Raw genomic sequence first — 18,400 nt, 5'->3', positions numbered from 1 at the left:
GATGAGTTTTGTGTTGTTTGTATTGTTCAAAAAACCCAGTCCACCTCTTGTTCTACTGAGGAATAAGAATTGTTAAAAAGTAAAGTAAAGTAAAAAAAAGTATGTTACTGAACACACCTATTGGATGATTTTCATAGAGGAAATCTTTGATGGATGCCTGCATTTACATGGTCCCCCATCTCTGGAAGAAATATAAAGACTATGACTAAGACTAAGACTATTCTGCAATAGGTATAGTTAATAAAGCTATTAGTCCTGTCCATTGTAAGTGGCACACCTTGCTCTTACCCATAATAATAGATTAGACAAAAAGAGCATGACAAAAATTGCAGAATGATTATTGATTTAATAAGGTATTGTCACACTAAATATAAACATTACCATATCATTTTTTAATAATTTGTATTCCTAATGTTCATGTGCCCGTTTCGTAAATTTTAATACTTGGAGTATAAAATGAAAAATACCAAGAGCAAACAATTATTTGAGGCGCACAACAGTACAGTACATACAGTAGATGTTTAATTACAGCTAATGGGGAGCGGTTCTTTAAACATTCTTCAAATTAGCTCCCGTGAGTTTCATTACAGTAAACTAACGCATCCACCCGGTAAAGCTGAATATCTTAAATACCTCATGAAAACTTTGCAATCCACTTTGTGAGCTCATTATGCATTAGCTTGTTTGATTTACATTACTTACATATTGGTTAGTATTTGGTGCTGCCAACATACAGGCTTTGCCCAATAAGCTGTGGTTCAATTAATTATGATAAAACAATGCTGTCGGATTTTTTTACCACATAGACCTGTATCTACTGTACTATATGAATTAAGGGTTGTTGGTTTTCTTCCAGCACTCACTTAATAGTATGATTGCGTAATTAGAAAACCCCTTTATTATTCAAAGAAATTAATACATTCATACGAAATAGTAGTCATACAATGCAGTGCCGACTGACTGTCCTGCTAAACCTGAGGACAGATAAAGAGTGCAGATATATTCATTAAGGAATGGAAAAAATACTGAAAAATAAATGCATAATTAAATCACTTGTAATACTGTATGTCCATAGAGATCTGTGCACACTCCATGTGTATCCATACTTCATAGTGCTAATTCAAAGTCATTATTATCACAAAAATGCACATGTACAGTACCTTCAGTACAGTATTGGTTGGATAAATAAATGAAAGCATGAAATATCTTGGATATAAAAAAACATAGCTATAAAAAATCATATTTTCTCATATATGATGTTCAATATTATTCACACACCCCAAAATTGCAATTTATTGTTGATCGTTCTTTTTCTTTGCTAAAGAATACCATATCTCAGTAGGCATTTCTGACCACCCCTTCCTTTCAGATGTTTGCCAGCACCTTTAGATTCTGCGGCTTGTGCTTGTGAGCGGCAGTGTTCGGCTCATACTACTGGGAGACCTCCTGGGAGAGCCAAGGCTGTTGCTGGAAGGGGTGTAAGTGGAGCCAGTAGGGGGCGCTCACCCTGCAGTCCGGGGTGTTTCTCGAAAAGAGTAAGGGTGTTACCCTAGCGTCCTGGCCAAATTTCCCATTGGGCTTTACCAATCATGGCCTCCTAATACTCCCCATCTATGAAAGCTCTTTCAGAACTTTCAGTCAGACGGTTCTCAAATCTGTGTTTCGTTCAACCACATCATTTGGCCTTACTTGACTTGGGAATCAGTTGCTGGGCGTGTCTTTTCCTGTTCTGTTGCCATATAACTCCATCACAGACACCAAACAAAACTGAACTGGAGGTCTTGCAGACTCTATCCTGATGATGCCAGACATTTCTGATCATTACCAGCTGTTGCTCTTTTTGCTGGTGGTTTACCAATCATCCCATTAGCCTAGATAGACTTCGCAGTGATAACGAAGAACATGGAAATTGGGACGTTTTCTGGGGTTTCTTTGACCCCTAACTAGAGTTATGGAGATAAAGATTAGTTTAGATTTTTAGACAATATCTGTCTTTTCTCCCCGGTGGTGTGTTTTGTTTCAGTAGTCGACCTCCTTTAATATCCACTGGCCATGGAGGTGACTTCCAGAAAATTCTATATACAATCTGAGGGTTTGTTAAGCAATTGTATACAGTAATTCAAAAACAGCAGAGGATTTATTGTATTTGTTTTCAATATAAAGGCCATGAATCAATGTACTGTATGTGCATTTAGGAACATATTTCAATATTTTTTCAGTTAGGCTACTGATCATTCAGAACTCATTTTCCAATACTTCTGTCACCATTTAATATGTACACTTGCATTTCCTTTTCCAGTTTTAGTTATTGCAAGTAAAGGGTACAAATACATTTAAAAGATACAGTATATATCTCTAACAGCACAATTTTTTTATAGTAGTCAATAGATGTATACTTGTATATAATGTATACTTTTTTACAAAATGTTTCTCAGATCGAGGCATGTTTAAAAATGTAGAAGTGTTAAAAAAAATGTTGTCGTTTGTTTTTTTGTGCTGTTTGACATCTAAAATAAATGGTGAAAGAGGATTGATTAAGATGTCTTATGTTAATGTGGATTTTTGGCAGTTAGACACTCCAGTCCAATCCTACATGAAACACTGTCATGAATTCTCATTTACCATATCTGATGCATATTGGAAATTAATATTTAATGGCTTGGAGCTATCAGAACTCTTCAGTTGAGTGAGTTGAGAGGAGGAACTTAGATCTATAATTGGAATTTACTGTTAACCTAAAGGATGCTGAGGGTTTGTGTGACAGCTTGATACATTTAACCCTCTTTTTCACAGAAAAGGAGAAAAGTAAATTAAAATAACAAAAAATGAATATTGTCCTTTTTAATTCCTTGGAACGCTGATTCTGAACATCATGTCTGAAATTTGGTGTGATTACATCAAAGTTAAGACCACAAATTTCTTTATAGTACCAGTCATTATTTAAGTGGATAGCACTAGTATTTAGCATGTTGGCTAAACATGCTTTTTTAAGTAAATAATACATTCATGGGCCATTAAACATAATTTTAATACTATTTAATTATTTTTATGGACTAAGAACTAGTTCCTGTATTTCAAACAAAAGCTTTGAGAAGGCTCAGACAACTAAAGTGTGTCATAAAATCATAATTTAAAATGCCAAAAATCAAGTTGGTAGTTTGTTGTGATTTGCAAGGACAAACTGGTTCAATTGCACCATAAGCTGTGGTAGTTCTGTTATTCATAATGTCTCTGAGGTCACTGGAATGTGAATAAAGAAGAAACATTGGTTTGAAAATTAAGGGAGGCAAAAGACAATATATGTTTTATATGTACATCATATTAAAACTGTAATGAAACTGTCACTCCTTAAGTGTTTTTAGTATTGTTGTTGATATTTAAATATACCTGGGAAGGACATTTTTTTCAAATTGATGGTTGCTATTGAATATTTATTTTTAGATAAAGATCTGTGAAGCATTACTAAACCCCATGTGTTGTCACAATTCCGTGTGTGAGAGCTAAAAAACAATCTTAATAAGATGGTTTGTAATAACTTCCACGTGCTCTGATCTGATGGCAGCATAACAGCAGAAGTCCTTCAGCTGATCAGCTGCTGTTTGATAACACATGCAGTGAACGACTCGGGCCCAGAAGTGTTCAATCGGTATGGGCCGAGCAATGCTTTTGGTGCCCGAAAACAATCAATAGTGCCTGTCGCTGTTGGAAAGCCCGCAGTTCCGAATAAGTCACGTTTCTCAGGATGCTGCTATCGAGCGTCAGAGAGGTACCTGCTGCGATTATACAATGCTTCCTGTTTCCATGGGCTTCCTGCTGCTAACCCACTTTTACAGCTTTCCAGAAGGACAGATCAGGGGACTTTCCCCAGGGCGTAGAGCACAGCTGCTAAGCTCCTGACCTGAGATTGGAGCCCTCCTCTGCGCTTCTCCTCAGCCTGGTGGCAAAGCAAGAAACACCCTTTAAAGCTGTACTAGGACTCCTGTGGGTGGAACAATGCAGCTGTGAAGCCCATACAATTAGCTGTAATCAGATTGATTTCAGGAAGAAAGGGCTCAATTACTGCTCGAAATTGTTTCCTGTTTAATTTCTCTGGTATAAGATTCCCCTTGCTTTGGTGGCTATGCTCCGTATTTAAAGATTATATACGGAACATCATTTTCACATAATTTATTTTCCTGCTTGGGGCCCTTTTTATTTTTAGACTGCTACTTTATCATTCTCAATAACTAGGTAGTAAACAATTTAATGGGTGACTACAGATTGGACCTTTTTTTGGTGCAAATATCAAAGCGCAGGCGCAACATTGTAAATGGCTGTCACAGCCAATAAATTACTTGTATTATGAAAATACATCTTGACAATATATATCTATAATACGTGACAGTTTGCAGTTTCCAGTATGTTTTTGCCTGTAAAGGACACTCTGTTTTTTCTACTGTATGAATTGAATAAGCATTTTATCTGGGTACTTCTCTACTCTGCTGGGGCTGGCTTTTAGCCTCATTTTGTCACCAAAGTTTGACGGAGTGAGGTTTCTGACATTTTTAAACAGGCACAAGGGAGCGTGATCCTTCATCAAACCCATGATTAACAGAGAATCTGCTGTCTTGAACAAACAAGACAAGGTGACCTGATCTTCAAAGACTTTGACCAAGTCAACCCAACAGCCTTCTTCAGTATCAGCAGAGTAGACACGAACCCAAGGGCACAAGTGGTTGCTATGCAGAAGTGCATTTAAAAGTGAGGACAGGTGGTACTTCTTTTCCTGTGATTGAAACCGTATAACCTTTCTTATAGAATGATCCAGTGTATGGCGTTAACCTCTGTGAAAAGTCAGTGGTCACTGCTGTAAAGTGCAACAATAAGCCAATTTTTCCCTGCTCTCAAGAAGCCTTATCTTGCGTGCCCTATTCTGAGTGGTGCAAAATTCAGCTTTAATGGCATTGATTTGTGTAGCTAATAGAGAATCCAGTCCCTGACACTGGCCATGTTTAAGATAAGGATTCTTAGGACACTCCTGAAAACTGACAGAGAATGCAATATGCAGGAGTACCATCCATGTTGAGAGAAAAGGAACCATGGGACATCAGTCGGTAATTGTCTTGTAGTAAAACAGGCAAGTTGTTAAATCTGCATACGTTGTGTGGTGAAGTAGCCTTATTAGGCTGCTGAGAATTGGAAAGGCTGAGCAGTAGATGTCAGCCTAAAAGCATTTGCTTTGACAGCTCTCAACTGTTTTGACCTCTTAATGAGTTCTGTTGCTTTTAGGTGTGCTGCCACTCAGTGAGATTTGCGTGATTGTGCTAGCAAGAGTGGCATGGAATTGTGGGCCTCTTTCTTTCAGCCCCCGAGACACATTCACAGCTGAGCTGACAGCACCCCAGAGCATCGGGCTGTTGCTTTAGCTGACAACTTCCTCCTCTGACTGGCGGTGCTCTACATGCAGATAGGGAGCGGTGAAAGTCAATAGCTGTAATTGATCTCATTGTCGCCCCTGAGTTAATTAAAGAGAGTTAATACAAGCGATTCCTAAATGATTTAGGAGAATACAATGAAGGTGATCAGTGTGCAATGGAAAAAGTTATGCACAAAGGTGGGTGGATTTTCAGAAAAAAAAATAAAACATTCATTTCTTTCCTCAGATGAGATTCTGCTTTGAAAAGCAAATAAGGGGGTACTGAAATTTGCTTCTAAATTCACAAACAACTCAGTTTGCCCCATATTCGGGGCTGTTGAAAACTGGACTTCAGAGGCTGAATGTGTGAACATTTCTCAGGAAAAAAAACCCTGTCCTTGAACTCTTTAGGTTGATGACCACAAAGCTCTGTGTAAACGAATTGTGGAAGGTTGTGTTGTGATGTGGTGGGACTAACAATACTTAAAATGAAAATTTCGGGTGGAACTAGAATCTTCAAGTCACCAATCGCAAAACTGAAATTTTTCGTTTCATTTTATTTTCTGCTGTTTATGGCTGAGTTCAGAAACCTATCATGCACTCAGTTTTGAATGTAAATTGGACTTTGGAACATGAGGGTGGGATCACAAGCTTCAATACTGTAGTACTTTGCCAGTGTAGGTCCTAATTGGAATTGATTTTCAAATGTCTAATCTCAGCTTTTAGCTTGACGGGCCTTTGAAATTGTAACCACAGCAAATGTCCCAACAGCTCTGTTACTGCAAACAGTATCGGGCGTGTATTGTATAAATCGCGGATCTAATGACTAATCCAGATATCATTTAAGCAAGGTTTTATCTGCAGAGGGATGGGCTATCCCGAGGAGCCTGGTGCAAGCAGCTTGTTTCTCCCTGTGGTTTCAAGGTCAGAGCACAGCTCCCAGTCCTTTAAGGATGTACAGCAGATACAAGGGTGACTGAAGCACATTGCTCTCACCTCATAAATCGCAATTGACGTCTCATTTGGAGAGTGCTGGTGCTGTCACAGTGAGTTTTGTTAATGGGTATAAATATTGCCTTGAGTGTTTTTTAACAGAATAATTACATGGCAGCCTCTGTCAAGGAGCAAGATCTCATGTACAGTAACTGTATAGCTTTTCATAGCAAGACATCTTTAACACTACCAAGCAACCATGAAAGACGAACATGTTTCCTTTTTGCTTTTCGAGCAAGCTGAAGAGATTATAGTAGCAACAGCTGACCATTTATTTCTTGGATTTTACTTAATGTTATAGAAATTTCTATACTTCAGTATGTAGCATACTTATAGGTTACACTTGCATACGTCATCCATGCATCATTCTATATTTGATCAAGCTTAATTTTTGGATCGAAACTGGAAAATAAGCAATTGGAATAGTGCTTCATTTACACTGAAGAAACAAGCTGACCAAGTACTGGAAGGATACTAAGCCAAGTACGTTTCAAATCCTTCTTTCATTCATTCATTCGTTCATTCATTCATCAGAGTCCCGCTTATTTCTCGTATATCCCAGTCATGTGACAGGACACCAGTCCAACACGGGACACAGGCATTCACTCGGGGTCAATCTAGAGACACCCATTTACAGAGCCAGCATGACTTTGGAAGGGGGGAGGGAGCTTGATCCCCCATCCTTAACGGGGGGATAACATTCAGACTCCACAGAGAAGGCACCCCAGACTGAGTTATACCCAGGATCCACGAGATGTGAGGCAGCAGGCACTGACCACCATGCAACTCTGTCAGAAGGATTCTTTATCTATGAAACTCGACTTTCTTTATCCACAAGTAAATTTACCACTTTAACTCAATCTCTTAAACTGCTAAGTTTCATTGTCTTGGACAGTCTTCGGAAGTGTCACTACTACTTCTGCAACAAAAATCGAGTGTATGAGTGATTAAACTAGAAACTTCAAATGTGGCATCAACAATGAAGTCAAACTTTTAAACCTAATGGACTTGTTATGTCTAGGGGGAATATTCAGATGGAACGAAAACCATATTGATGCACACAACACATACTGTACTGAAGATGTCATCTTAAATTTTAAAGCTTTCATAAGACAGTAGTACATGTTGGGTTGTTTTTTTTTGTTCATGCTCTTGGTCTCAAAGCTAGTCCAGACATCAGACATTTCTGTTTTTTACATCATCCCTGCAAATCTCTTTTGATTAATACAGATTCCAATGTATCGTAGCCAAGAAATATTAAAGTACCAGCTTCTGATAGTCATTATTCACAGGGATTAGTGTGCATTACGAGACATAGTTACAGAGGTGAAATGAAGGCCACATGGCAGATGTTAAATCCATGTGACAAGAAATTCTTGTGTTATTATAGGTATCTTCTGATAGGCAAAGGAGAACGAATACTTTAAATTTGTGGAGATGGCATCATCACTTCAGCAAGGGAAACCAATAAAAGTAACGATAAAAATGTTGTCTCTTGACATCATTACACAAGGCAATTTACCGTATTTCTTGACATTCTTTCACAGCCCGTGTCAGAATAGTTCTTTAATTGCAATTCGCTTTATTCTCAGAATTGATTGGTACTTAATTCCTGGAAAACTGATGGAAAAAACTATTTCTCTTTGAAAGGTCAGGACCTTGTACAGAAATGTATGGAGGAGATAACCCCCTGGTGCTGGCTATTCAAAACTGGAGGCACAAAGTGCTGCCCATTGTATTAACTGTACGTGCTCATACATTTGGTGTAGGTGTAGATATACTTGTATGTGTATGTGTATGGTTTCTCAGTTTAATTAATTACAAATGTCATGCTTATGTTTTATTCAAGATTGTTAAATGCTGATTTTATAATAAAAGTGGCAAGTTACAAGTAAAACCCGGCAGTTCTTGCTTCCAGTCTTTTGCTTTCTTATTAACAGGTCAAGCTTTGAGAACATAGTGTTCTTTTTTTAAAAAAAATTAAATAGTAAACTGTTTTAAAGACCTGCTGTTTTGCTCTCCTTCCTATCTGCTGCACTGTGGTTTTCCGGGTTAACCTCAAAGAATATTCTGTACTGCAGAAGGGAGCTGTGCAAAGATGTATCACAGAGACCGGGTGTTGAAATGTGTGAAACACACAACTGTCCTGTCCTGTTCTGTGTACTGTACAAGGAGCCTGTAAAAAGAATCTAGCTGTCAGTTTAACAGCTGATCGTCTTTAAAAATCCCAGGGGGCATAGGCTTAACCAGTAATTGACAGATAATATTGCTTTTTCAGAGCAGAATATTTATTATGAGCATAAAATATGAGCATAAAATTTAAGGTCAGTTTATGTCATAATAACATTGTTCATCCAGATGCGTCACTTGTGAACACATTCTCATTTGCAGTGACATTCCGGATAGCTACTATTGACAGATGTTCTGTTCTCAAGGGTACGACAGCAGTACTTGAACTGGGATTTGAACCCACAGCCTTCCAGTATCAAATCCAGAGACCCTAACCAATATAAAGTCAGAGGGGAATCAAGTCTGAATCCTCTCTTGAGAAGTTTAGTCTGCTTCCCAGTCATTGCAAGGATGTACCTGGTATTGAAGATTTCATACTATTATACTCGTAGCAAATGTTTTTAAAAAACAAAACAAAACATTTACTATAGATTAACTATAGTTGCTCCTTAACCTTTTAGAACTTCAAGTTCATCTAAAAACAGAGTGGGAATCAATTTGCTTTTTGATGATGCTATACAAAATATTCATTTTAAATGAGTAAATAAGCTTGGTGGCCTCCCCTCACTTAGTAGCTGTCACTGTTAAGGATACGTATGACTTTACATTCCTGTTCACTTAATGATGTGTCTGTACAGTATATTATTTACGATACTCTTTTTGACACAAGAAATATGTTGCATATTATGTACAGTATAAATATGGAGATCACGTGTGCCAAAATCTATAAGCACTTAAACAAAGTGTGTATCTCCGTTTCAGAGTCCGATCCCAAAACACTGCCTCCTAAAAATGGGATTTTGTTTTATGCATCTCATTAAAATCTACTGAGATTTAACTTTAAATCTTAGCTCTATTGAAGACATGTCTACATGGCTTTGCACCTGATTAACATTGTGAAATATGTTTCCCTCAGCCCTTCCTATTCAATCTTCTTATTGTTCCATTGTAGCAGATCATTAGCAGAGAAGGTTTAGTTACTGTGCCTCTAAACTAGATCCAAGTGGCTAGTTCTTTTACTGATTTAAGGAGATAGCTAATCATATTCAGCCTGTGTCCATTTTGGATAGGGTTATGTGTCCTTAGATATTTGTTTCCTTGTGTTGTTTTCATTTAGCCAGTTTGTTCTGTATTTTAACTTTCTTGATACTATTTTTTTATCTTGTCAAGTGCTCTAAAATGCACTGTGTGCATTGCGCCGTATAGTGTAACAAGACGTTTTCACAGGCCTCGGAGCAATGTTTGTCAAAGTGGTTTTCAACAACATCACTGATTGGTATCATTTCCTTTCTTTACAGGTTTTGGCTATAATATCCATCCTGTTCATCGTCCTCTCAACCATTGCACTGTCCCTAAACACTCTGCCTGAACTGCAAGAGATAGATGAGTTCGGGCAGGCCAACGACAATCCCCAGCTTGCGCACGTTGAGGCTGTGTGCATCGCGTGGTTCACAATGGAATACCTCCTGCGCTTCCTTTCTTCACCGAATAAGTGGAAATTCTTCAAAGGGCCCTTGAACGTCATTGACTTGTTGGCGATCTTGCCCTATTACGTCACAATCTTCCTGACTGAGTCGAACAAGAGCGTTCTCCAGTTCCAGAACGTGAGGCGGGTTGTCCAGATATTCCGGATCATGAGGATATTGAGGATTCTGAAACTGGCACGGCATTCCACAGGACTGCAGTCTCTAGGGTTCACCCTCAGGCGGAGCTACAATGAGCTGGGGCTGCTAATATTATTCCTGGCAATGGGGATAATGATATTCTCAAGCTTGGTGTTTTTTGCTGAGAAAGACGAAGATGCCACTAAGTTTACTAGCATACCTGCCTCCTTCTGGTGGGCTACGATCACTATGACAACAGTGGGCTATGGAGACATTTACCCACAAACACTTTTGGGAAAAATCGTTGGGGGGCTTTGCTGCATTGCAGGGGTGTTAGTCATAGCCCTGCCTATTCCCATCATTGTGAACAACTTCTCTGAGTTCTACAAAGAACAAAAGAGACAGGAGAAAGCCATCAAAAGAAGAGAGGCTCTGGAGAGGGCAAAGAGGAATGGAAGTATCGTTTCCATGAACCTGAAAGATGCTTTTGCTCGAAGCATGGAGCTGATGGATATAGTAGTGGACAAGGGGGAAGACAAGCGGTCACAAGACAACCACCTGTCACCAAGCAAGTGGACGCTGTCCAAGCGTACTTTGTCTGAGACCAGCTCCAACAAGTCCTATGAGACAAAGTACCAAGAGGTTGTCCACCTCAGTTCGCAGGAACGTTTAAATAACCCTAATGGTAGCCCACAGCGCCTCAATGCTCAAAAGCTGGAAGAAATGTATAATCAGATGACTAAAGCCCATTCAAATCCCAACGTTAACACAGCAGGGGAGGATCAGCCTGAGCAAGCGCCGAAGCAGGAAATCGAAGTAGAAATGAAAGTGGCTCCATCGCCATCAGACCCACTGCTGAAGGAACGCGCTGTGACTGACATCAGGAGCATATCGAGCATCGACAGCTTTGCAAGCTGTGCAACAGACTTCACAGAAGCTGAAAAATCTCCTGTTCCTCCGAGCATAACAGGAATTTTACAGATGAGGCACCCAAACGTGCACCTTCCCCAAGAGGAGGGGCAGCCTTCCCTTCCGGAGGGCAAGACCGATGAGAAAGGCAGGGAGAGAACCATCATCAAGGACGGACTCTACGAATTCATACCTTACAATCCAGACAGTGAGATTTTGTCGCCCAAGCAAGACCATCCAGAGTTTCACAGAGTAGTTGACAGTATCAGGAGCTCCTTACGAAGCAATAACCCCGCAAAGACGAAAGCTCTCAAGGTGAATTTTATTGAAAATCCAGGCAGTGCTCCACAGACACCCCCCAGCACTGCTAGACCACTGCCCGTGACAGTGTCGGACATGATGATGTCATCTCCTCAGCACATCAGCACCATTCTCCTGGAGGAGAACTCTCCACAGGGAGAGAGACCCTCTCTGAGCTCCAGCCTAGCGGTGCTTCAGCAGGCCCCTTGTAAAGACTCCCCTCCGTCTGCGAAGCAAGGCCACTTAGGCTTCCAGTCCAAAGGGCAGAAGAGCTGCGTCGATGCAAACAGCGACGAAGAAGCTCAGTGCTTAGAGTGCCGAGAGCAAGAAGATGAACTGATCCCCTCCAAAGAAAACCACAAGCAGAAGAATCACGTTGAAGACGTGGCTCTTGTAGGCCCTTCTTCACCGAAAACGCCCACACACAACTGCACCCAAGGTGCAATCCATGCTGTTGGGGAAGGAAAGAATGACAATAACCAAAGTGGACTCAAAGTGGAAAATCACATGTTTACGCCAGAGATTCATATAAGGCCTGGGGATGGTGGTTTCTCGCCCACATGTGAAACCAGCATGTGACTGTTGAGCGCAGTGATGTAAACCACTGACTCACTAGGAGGAGAAGCCTGTTAATAGAAGGGCACGGCACACCAGTGGGGTGAAAGAGATGTTGTTGCATGGCATGATGAGTCATTTTAACTAAATCACTGTTTGTCTCAAGAAAAAAACAAAACAGACTGCTTTCCTTTGCAGAAAAGTGACTTGAAAACAGTGGGTACAAACAGGCGGCTCAGTTCAGAGCACATATATTGCAGTATGAAGACATTTTTAATCTAAATGTAAATTTTAACCTCGTATTAAACCTTTTTTTTGTTAGCTACTGTAAGAAATGCACAAAGAGGGAGAAATCTTTAAAAAACGCATGCATTTAAAAATGTAATTCAAAGGTGCTTCGTTTGCAGAATGCATTTCACTGTACATACAATCGGAGAGATGGCAAGAGCGCACAACGTGATAAAAAGAAGGGATCTCTGAATGGGGGGGTGTGTTAGGAGACTACAGACAGTATGTTGCAAGGTAGCCACCTATAAAAACACAAGTAACATATCATTACTTTCTGTGGAAAATGTGTTCCATAAAGATTTTATTTTAAGAGATGAATATGTACTATAACATGATCATATGTTTGGTTTGCATTTGAACAGGTTAGTTTATAAATAGATGTTTTATCATAACATTTAGACTTAATGACCAGAAACTGAGGTTTTCAATCATCCTCCTACCCCATACACTTTACAGTGCTACAGTATATAGTTGCCAAAATTACTGTCAGTGAGGGTTAAACAAACGTCACGAGGAATAATGACATCCAAGAATCAGGTGCTTTGTGAATGCTTGAGTATTTCACCGGCTTGGTTAAAAGGTAACCTCCTGGCTACAGGTTGAGGGGGCAAAGGTGCAGAAGGGATGGAAAAACGTGGGAACAGGTGTGTGCAAGAGTGAAAGTCGGTATTGATTACAATTTGAAACAGCTGATATGGATTCCGAGATCAGAACCATTCTCCCAATGCAACAGGGAAATGTTGCTTATACAATGCATAGGCATCATGCAGCAGATGTACTGTAAAAAAATAAGAAGAGTTGGTAGCTGACTAATAAATTAAGATCTTTTTTTCAGAACTCATGGTTAGTTCAACATGTCTGGTCATTAAGTCTTACGCAGACTGTGTATTGCATCCTCACAAAAGTAGTGATATTCTTTTTGCTGCCAGAGGACCAAAAAAGCACATTCTCATGCTTTTACTTACAAACATTTCATCTGCAAACATAGCTGTTTATGCACATGAATCGCAGTCATGTGAACAGCACAAAGTGTCGAGTTGTTTTTATTACTTCCATATAACTAAAACACATCCCAGTGAGCTCGGACAAGTCCTTTCAACTGCTTGTTGTGTAAAATCCATTGTTGTCCAATCCAACTACATTTTTAAAACAAACCTGCAATGTCTTTTTGTATTCATGTTTGTGTATTTTTGACAGCATCATTTTGTGCACTAAACTAATCTTCAAACTAAAACCCAAAGTTTCACTCTGTAGCTTTCCTTACACACTAATACACCTGATTTATGTTGCCTTTTTTCAGTAACCACCGAAGAACGTATCTTGCTTTGGCAAGTCTCTTCACTGAATGTTAAAAGAACCTCCTGACACATCAATCCCAACAACATGCTTGTGGAAAAAACTGAATATTCTCAGTCTTCTCCTGGTGACACAAACCTGGAAAGAGCAATATACTGAAAACTATGCAGGCAAATAATTGTGATGTTTTAACGCTGGTGTTCTGTTTTGAATTTTGAAGTGTATTGTCAGAAACAAAAACACACATCTTCATCATGATTTCAATAAATATCTGTTTACACATTTAACACAAGGAACCCATGCTACAGGAAGTTCAAACTTTCAACCCGTCCCCGCTATGAAAAAGTGTAGTTTTCATCATCATATTACTTTTTCAAGGAACAGACATGCAGTATGGTGCTGCAAAAGGACAAACAGGTTTGACCAAGAATGGCGGTGGTGTTACCCTCATGTGTGGCTTCTCTGCAGACGATGCCCAGTTGTTTCTGCTTGTACTCGTTAAGTAAAGATCAGTATTCTGAAGGCCTACAGAGGCCGATTAGCTAAAAAATAAAATGAATGTTTGTTGCTCCAGCCCATACGTACATTTTCATTAAGAATAAATAGATCATTGTCTATATATATACATGTACATGTATATAAATATATGTATTTATGTGTGTAAAAATGCCACATAGACCATTATTAATAAATAACAGATTTATGTTTTGGTGAATATGCTAATATTAAGAATGATACTATTTTTTCTAAATACAAAAATCAAGAATGGTCACAATTTCCTGCCAAATGGTGGTTGAAATTATGCGTGCCTTTTCATAAATAGTTATTTATGAGAAGGCTAAAAGACATTTGGCTTTGTTCATATAGCATTGTACAGGAGATTCTACTTTTTTATAGGCAGAAGTCAGGTCTTTAAAGAATAGACATACATATATATATATATTATTGAGTTCTCAGGTTTTGTATAAATCACTGAAGTTCAAATGACATTTTAACTAGCATGATTTTTAATTTGCAGGTAATGACAAGTGAGTTCTTACATTTTTTATGATGTCTTCAGTAGTTTATTAATGGCAGGGCAATCAGGGGTCTGGTGATACAGCTAAACCTCACCTTCCTGTCCCCTGCTCCTTAATACAATTCTTTTTATTCCCCTGATACTGTGCTGGGCTGATAGGGTACTCTCTGCTGTAAGAGGGCCAATGATTCAGGCTCCTAGGTTATTTTGGATAACTTTGGCAAAGATAGAGCTGAGAAAGTGCAATCATCAATGAATGTAGTTTTCTGATTTCCAGACTGAACAAGGATTTGTGCTTCTTTCCTTGGCTTTCTGTGAACTGGGTATGTTCCTTCAGAAAAAAATGTCCCTATAAAATGTGCAGTTCAGAAGTGTAGTGTGTGCTTACACACCATTTTGACACGTTTCAACCAGCTGTTCTCAGTCCTCGTCCTGGGAGGCCACTGGATCTGCTGGTTTTTGTTCCAGCTGGTCCTTAATCTCCCGGTGCTCAATGATGCATGTAATTGATCCTCATGTTTACATTTCTGTAGCACTCTGTTCTAGGCTTTAAAAGTACTCTAAGAAATATTATTTCCCAACACCCTCAGTGCACAGTGTACTGTATGCAGTCTGTCCTCAACTGGCTAATTCATTATTGGTTCCCTTATTTGTAATTGAAAAGCCCTTAATAGGCAATTGTTTAATAATGGACAGACATGGGTGGGAATGAAAATGTACTGTGTCAGAAATTCCCACAATGCCAGTTTCTTCCTTCATTCTGCTGGAGTCCAATGGCCTTAGTCTCGGGAACTGGCAGATGTGTGCTATCAATTTCAGACTCCATCCAGCCTCTTAAGAGCTGAAATAAATTTTTTAAAACACACCGGAAACAAAAGAATGAGAGCATTTTCCGTGTGATTAAGAATTTTGTTGACGCTAAAACCAGAAAGGCGCAGCAGTTCCTGAGGACCAGGGCTGAGAGCCGCAGTCTTAGTGGTTGTGATGCCAAGCTCACCTGATCTTCACTGTCAGATCGTGAGATTGCTTCTTGTGGACATTCCACTGTGCCACTGCAGACTCCTCTGCAGCCCCGATGATACTGGCTGAGTACCTGGGGACTGAGCAGAGACATCGACTTCACAACTGTTCTTGTCCTTCGTGTTGAGTACCAGTGTTCTTTGAAGAAGGCGTCCACATCAACAAATGGCTGTCAAGACACCGCCACCTTCATCAATATATCTATAAGGTCTGTCTTTGTTTGGCACCTGTCAAAATGTCAAACTGCTTTGAACACGGGGATTTTTAAAATGATACTGTCAGTTGTTTTTTTTTACTTTTGAATGGATTTCTTTTGGATTAACCTTCCAAAATCCTCCATTTACAGGCTATATTGTGTGAGGATTTTTTTTCTTTGATTTTGTTTTTGTTCTTAAGGTGTTTCTCTTCAAGGAAATTCAGTGAAATCTTTGGTTTTAAATTGTGAGGAAAAACATGGACACATACTGAATCATGAACTTGCCATGTTCTCTCACAAAGAACTTAAGAACATAAGGATGATTTCTGTAGGAATGCTGGAATTAACCACATAATGGAACAGCAGAGGAATTGTCAAAAAAGCTATTGCATGACATGATCGTTTCACCTTAATTTATTTCTTGCAAGAACTTTTTTTTTGCTTTTTTGATTTTTTTCTTTGCCCTTTCAGCTTTGAAAGGTTAATGTTTCTGCCATGTTTTTGTCATCTATCCATAGTGATCCACTTTCCAAACACATAATTGTTCCATCTCCATTTCTCCAGCCTAGTTTTGGTTATTAAGGATTCTATCATGTAATTTGAGCTGCAGACTCTCTGTACATTTCAGCATCTCTGTATGCATGTAATAGTCTGTACAATTTGTGACCACAGAATACTTTATTTTACGTCAAGATGTCTGTAATGATTAACAGCATTGTTCCCCATTAGGCCTATTAGCATATGCAGGATAACAAATAAATATGTATATAACTCATTTCTGTCTCATGTCTGCTCTGCACCATGGTCATTATCCCATCATCTTGCAGCAAGCCATGTTTTTAACACTGTGTCCAAAGGGAGTTGCTGGCAGTGTCATGGAGAGTAAGTGACATGATTTATGTATAATTTCATCACAGTACAGTGTTAAAGCACTTGATTTTGAACTTTTCTGTGTTCTGAATCCACATTGGCACATGATTGTTAATCCCAAGGCTGGGATTAACGTGTGATAGGACATCCTATGATCACAAAGGACAGAAAACATAGAGCTGGGTGACAATCTTCAGGAGATTTGTTCAATTAAAATCAGGCTAGGAAAATACAATAAATGTGAATGCATAATCAGCTCATTTGAGTACCTTTGAATACTAATGCAACGTTAGGGAAAATGTACACTCCAGATGGAATATAAAATCCCAGCACAAGAGAAGAACAGCCCAAGAAAATATATTCATGTTCTGCTGCCATTTGCTTTATAGTATCTGTTCAGAATTGACTGCTACTGTACATTTACATGTTCGTCCATCGGAATGACACAGAATAATATATTGGTCTGCAAAGATAACTGAGCCATTTTTAATGATGTACAGTAATTAGTAGAAATCTCAAGACCAGCCCTCTGTACTAGGATCATTGCTCTTCCCAATACATATCAATGATATATATTCTGGTAAAGTTAGCAGGAGTCAAATTCGCTAATAATCAAACTGGAAGGACTCACGCACACCGTAGAAGCTGCAAAAGAAATTCAAAATGACTTCGATTAAATTCAGGTCTTTTCAAATGAAAGCTTACATTTAAAGTGAATTTGTACCAGGTGTTTCAAGCAGTTAACAAAACCCAAAACTATAAATGTACTGTATATGGGTGATAGTGATTAAGCGCTTTGAGTGGAGTGTCCAGAAAAGCGCTATATAAGTGTAAGCAATTATTATTATTATTATAGTGGATGACTCTAGCCTTGAAGTGGCTACTACTGAAAAGGTCTAAGATGTTTATGTAAGAGCAAAGAGAATTTAGAGATACTGTGTATTTTACAATATAGAATTCAAGGAATTTTCTATAATGCACTAGTCAGACCTTTCTTGGAGTATTGTGGTCTATTTTGATCACCAAAATACAAACAAAATACTGGTGCTCCAATTAACTAATAAACAGCTGGTTAATTAATCTGAGAATCCCATCTATCCTTTTTTTGAGAGAAGCCAGTTTCAACAATATGACTGGGTAGTTTGTTCCTGACTCCTATAAACCTTATATGTGCAGTATAACACTGCCCCTGTTCTGAGATTTCAATGCACTATGTACACTATATTTGTAGGGTTTGAATTGTATGTCACTGAAGGAGTAAAGATAAGATCAACTACAGTACCTACTGTAAATTCTCTAGTTCTTAAAATGACCTGTTAAAAACACTGAATCCTTTTCATAGAGAAGGCTATGAGGAGGCCTGATGAAGGCAATCCTCAGGCCCTCTTCTGAAGAAACAGTGAAACAGGAACAGAAGACACAGGTGGAACCTACGGGGAAGTGCACTGGGAGCACTTGTACACAGAGCATGAAGTATCCCAGCCATGGTGCTGGGCTTCGTTCTAGAAGCAGCTGGGTGAGGCCCTCGGATTAATTAGCTACCAAAATACGAGCCAGAGGAGCCCCTCTTGTTTGTGAATGTTCCCATGTTCTTATGTTTGCTGCTCAAAAAAGAAAAGGGGACACGTAGTGTTCTGTGTGATGCAAGTAGTATCTCCATAAAACTATGTAAAAGCTCTTATACCAAGAGTCCAGGGTGCTTGAAAAGTTATGTGGACTTTTTAAAG

The 18,400-nt window shown here is 39.1% G+C and overlaps 1 protein-coding gene across 1 annotated transcript in view; it reads left to right on the top strand.

Annotated features, from left to right (window-relative positions):
• Positions 1-16,575, top strand: part of kcnb2b (potassium voltage-gated channel subfamily B member 2b) — a 118,957-nt gene extending 102,382 nt beyond the window's left edge. The window contains exon 3 of the mRNA XM_088919261.1: positions 9,916-16,575. Coding sequence (XP_088775387.1) covers positions 9,916-12,009 — 2,094 coding nt within the window. The 3' untranslated portion in view covers positions 12,010-16,575. The remainder of the gene's footprint in view (positions 1-9,915) is intronic.
• The last annotated feature ends 1,825 nt before the right edge of the window (positions 16,576-18,400 follow it).

The sequence above is a fragment of the Atractosteus spatula genome, chromosome 6, assembly GCF_055471065.1.
Source record: "Atractosteus spatula isolate fAtrSpa1 chromosome 6, fAtrSpa1.hap1, whole genome shotgun sequence".
In the NCBI taxonomy this organism is placed as follows: Eukaryota; Metazoa; Chordata; class Actinopteri; order Semionotiformes; family Lepisosteidae; genus Atractosteus; species Atractosteus spatula.
The sequence above is the reverse complement of the archived record's forward strand: the minus strand, read 5'-3'. Positions and strand labels throughout refer to the sequence as shown.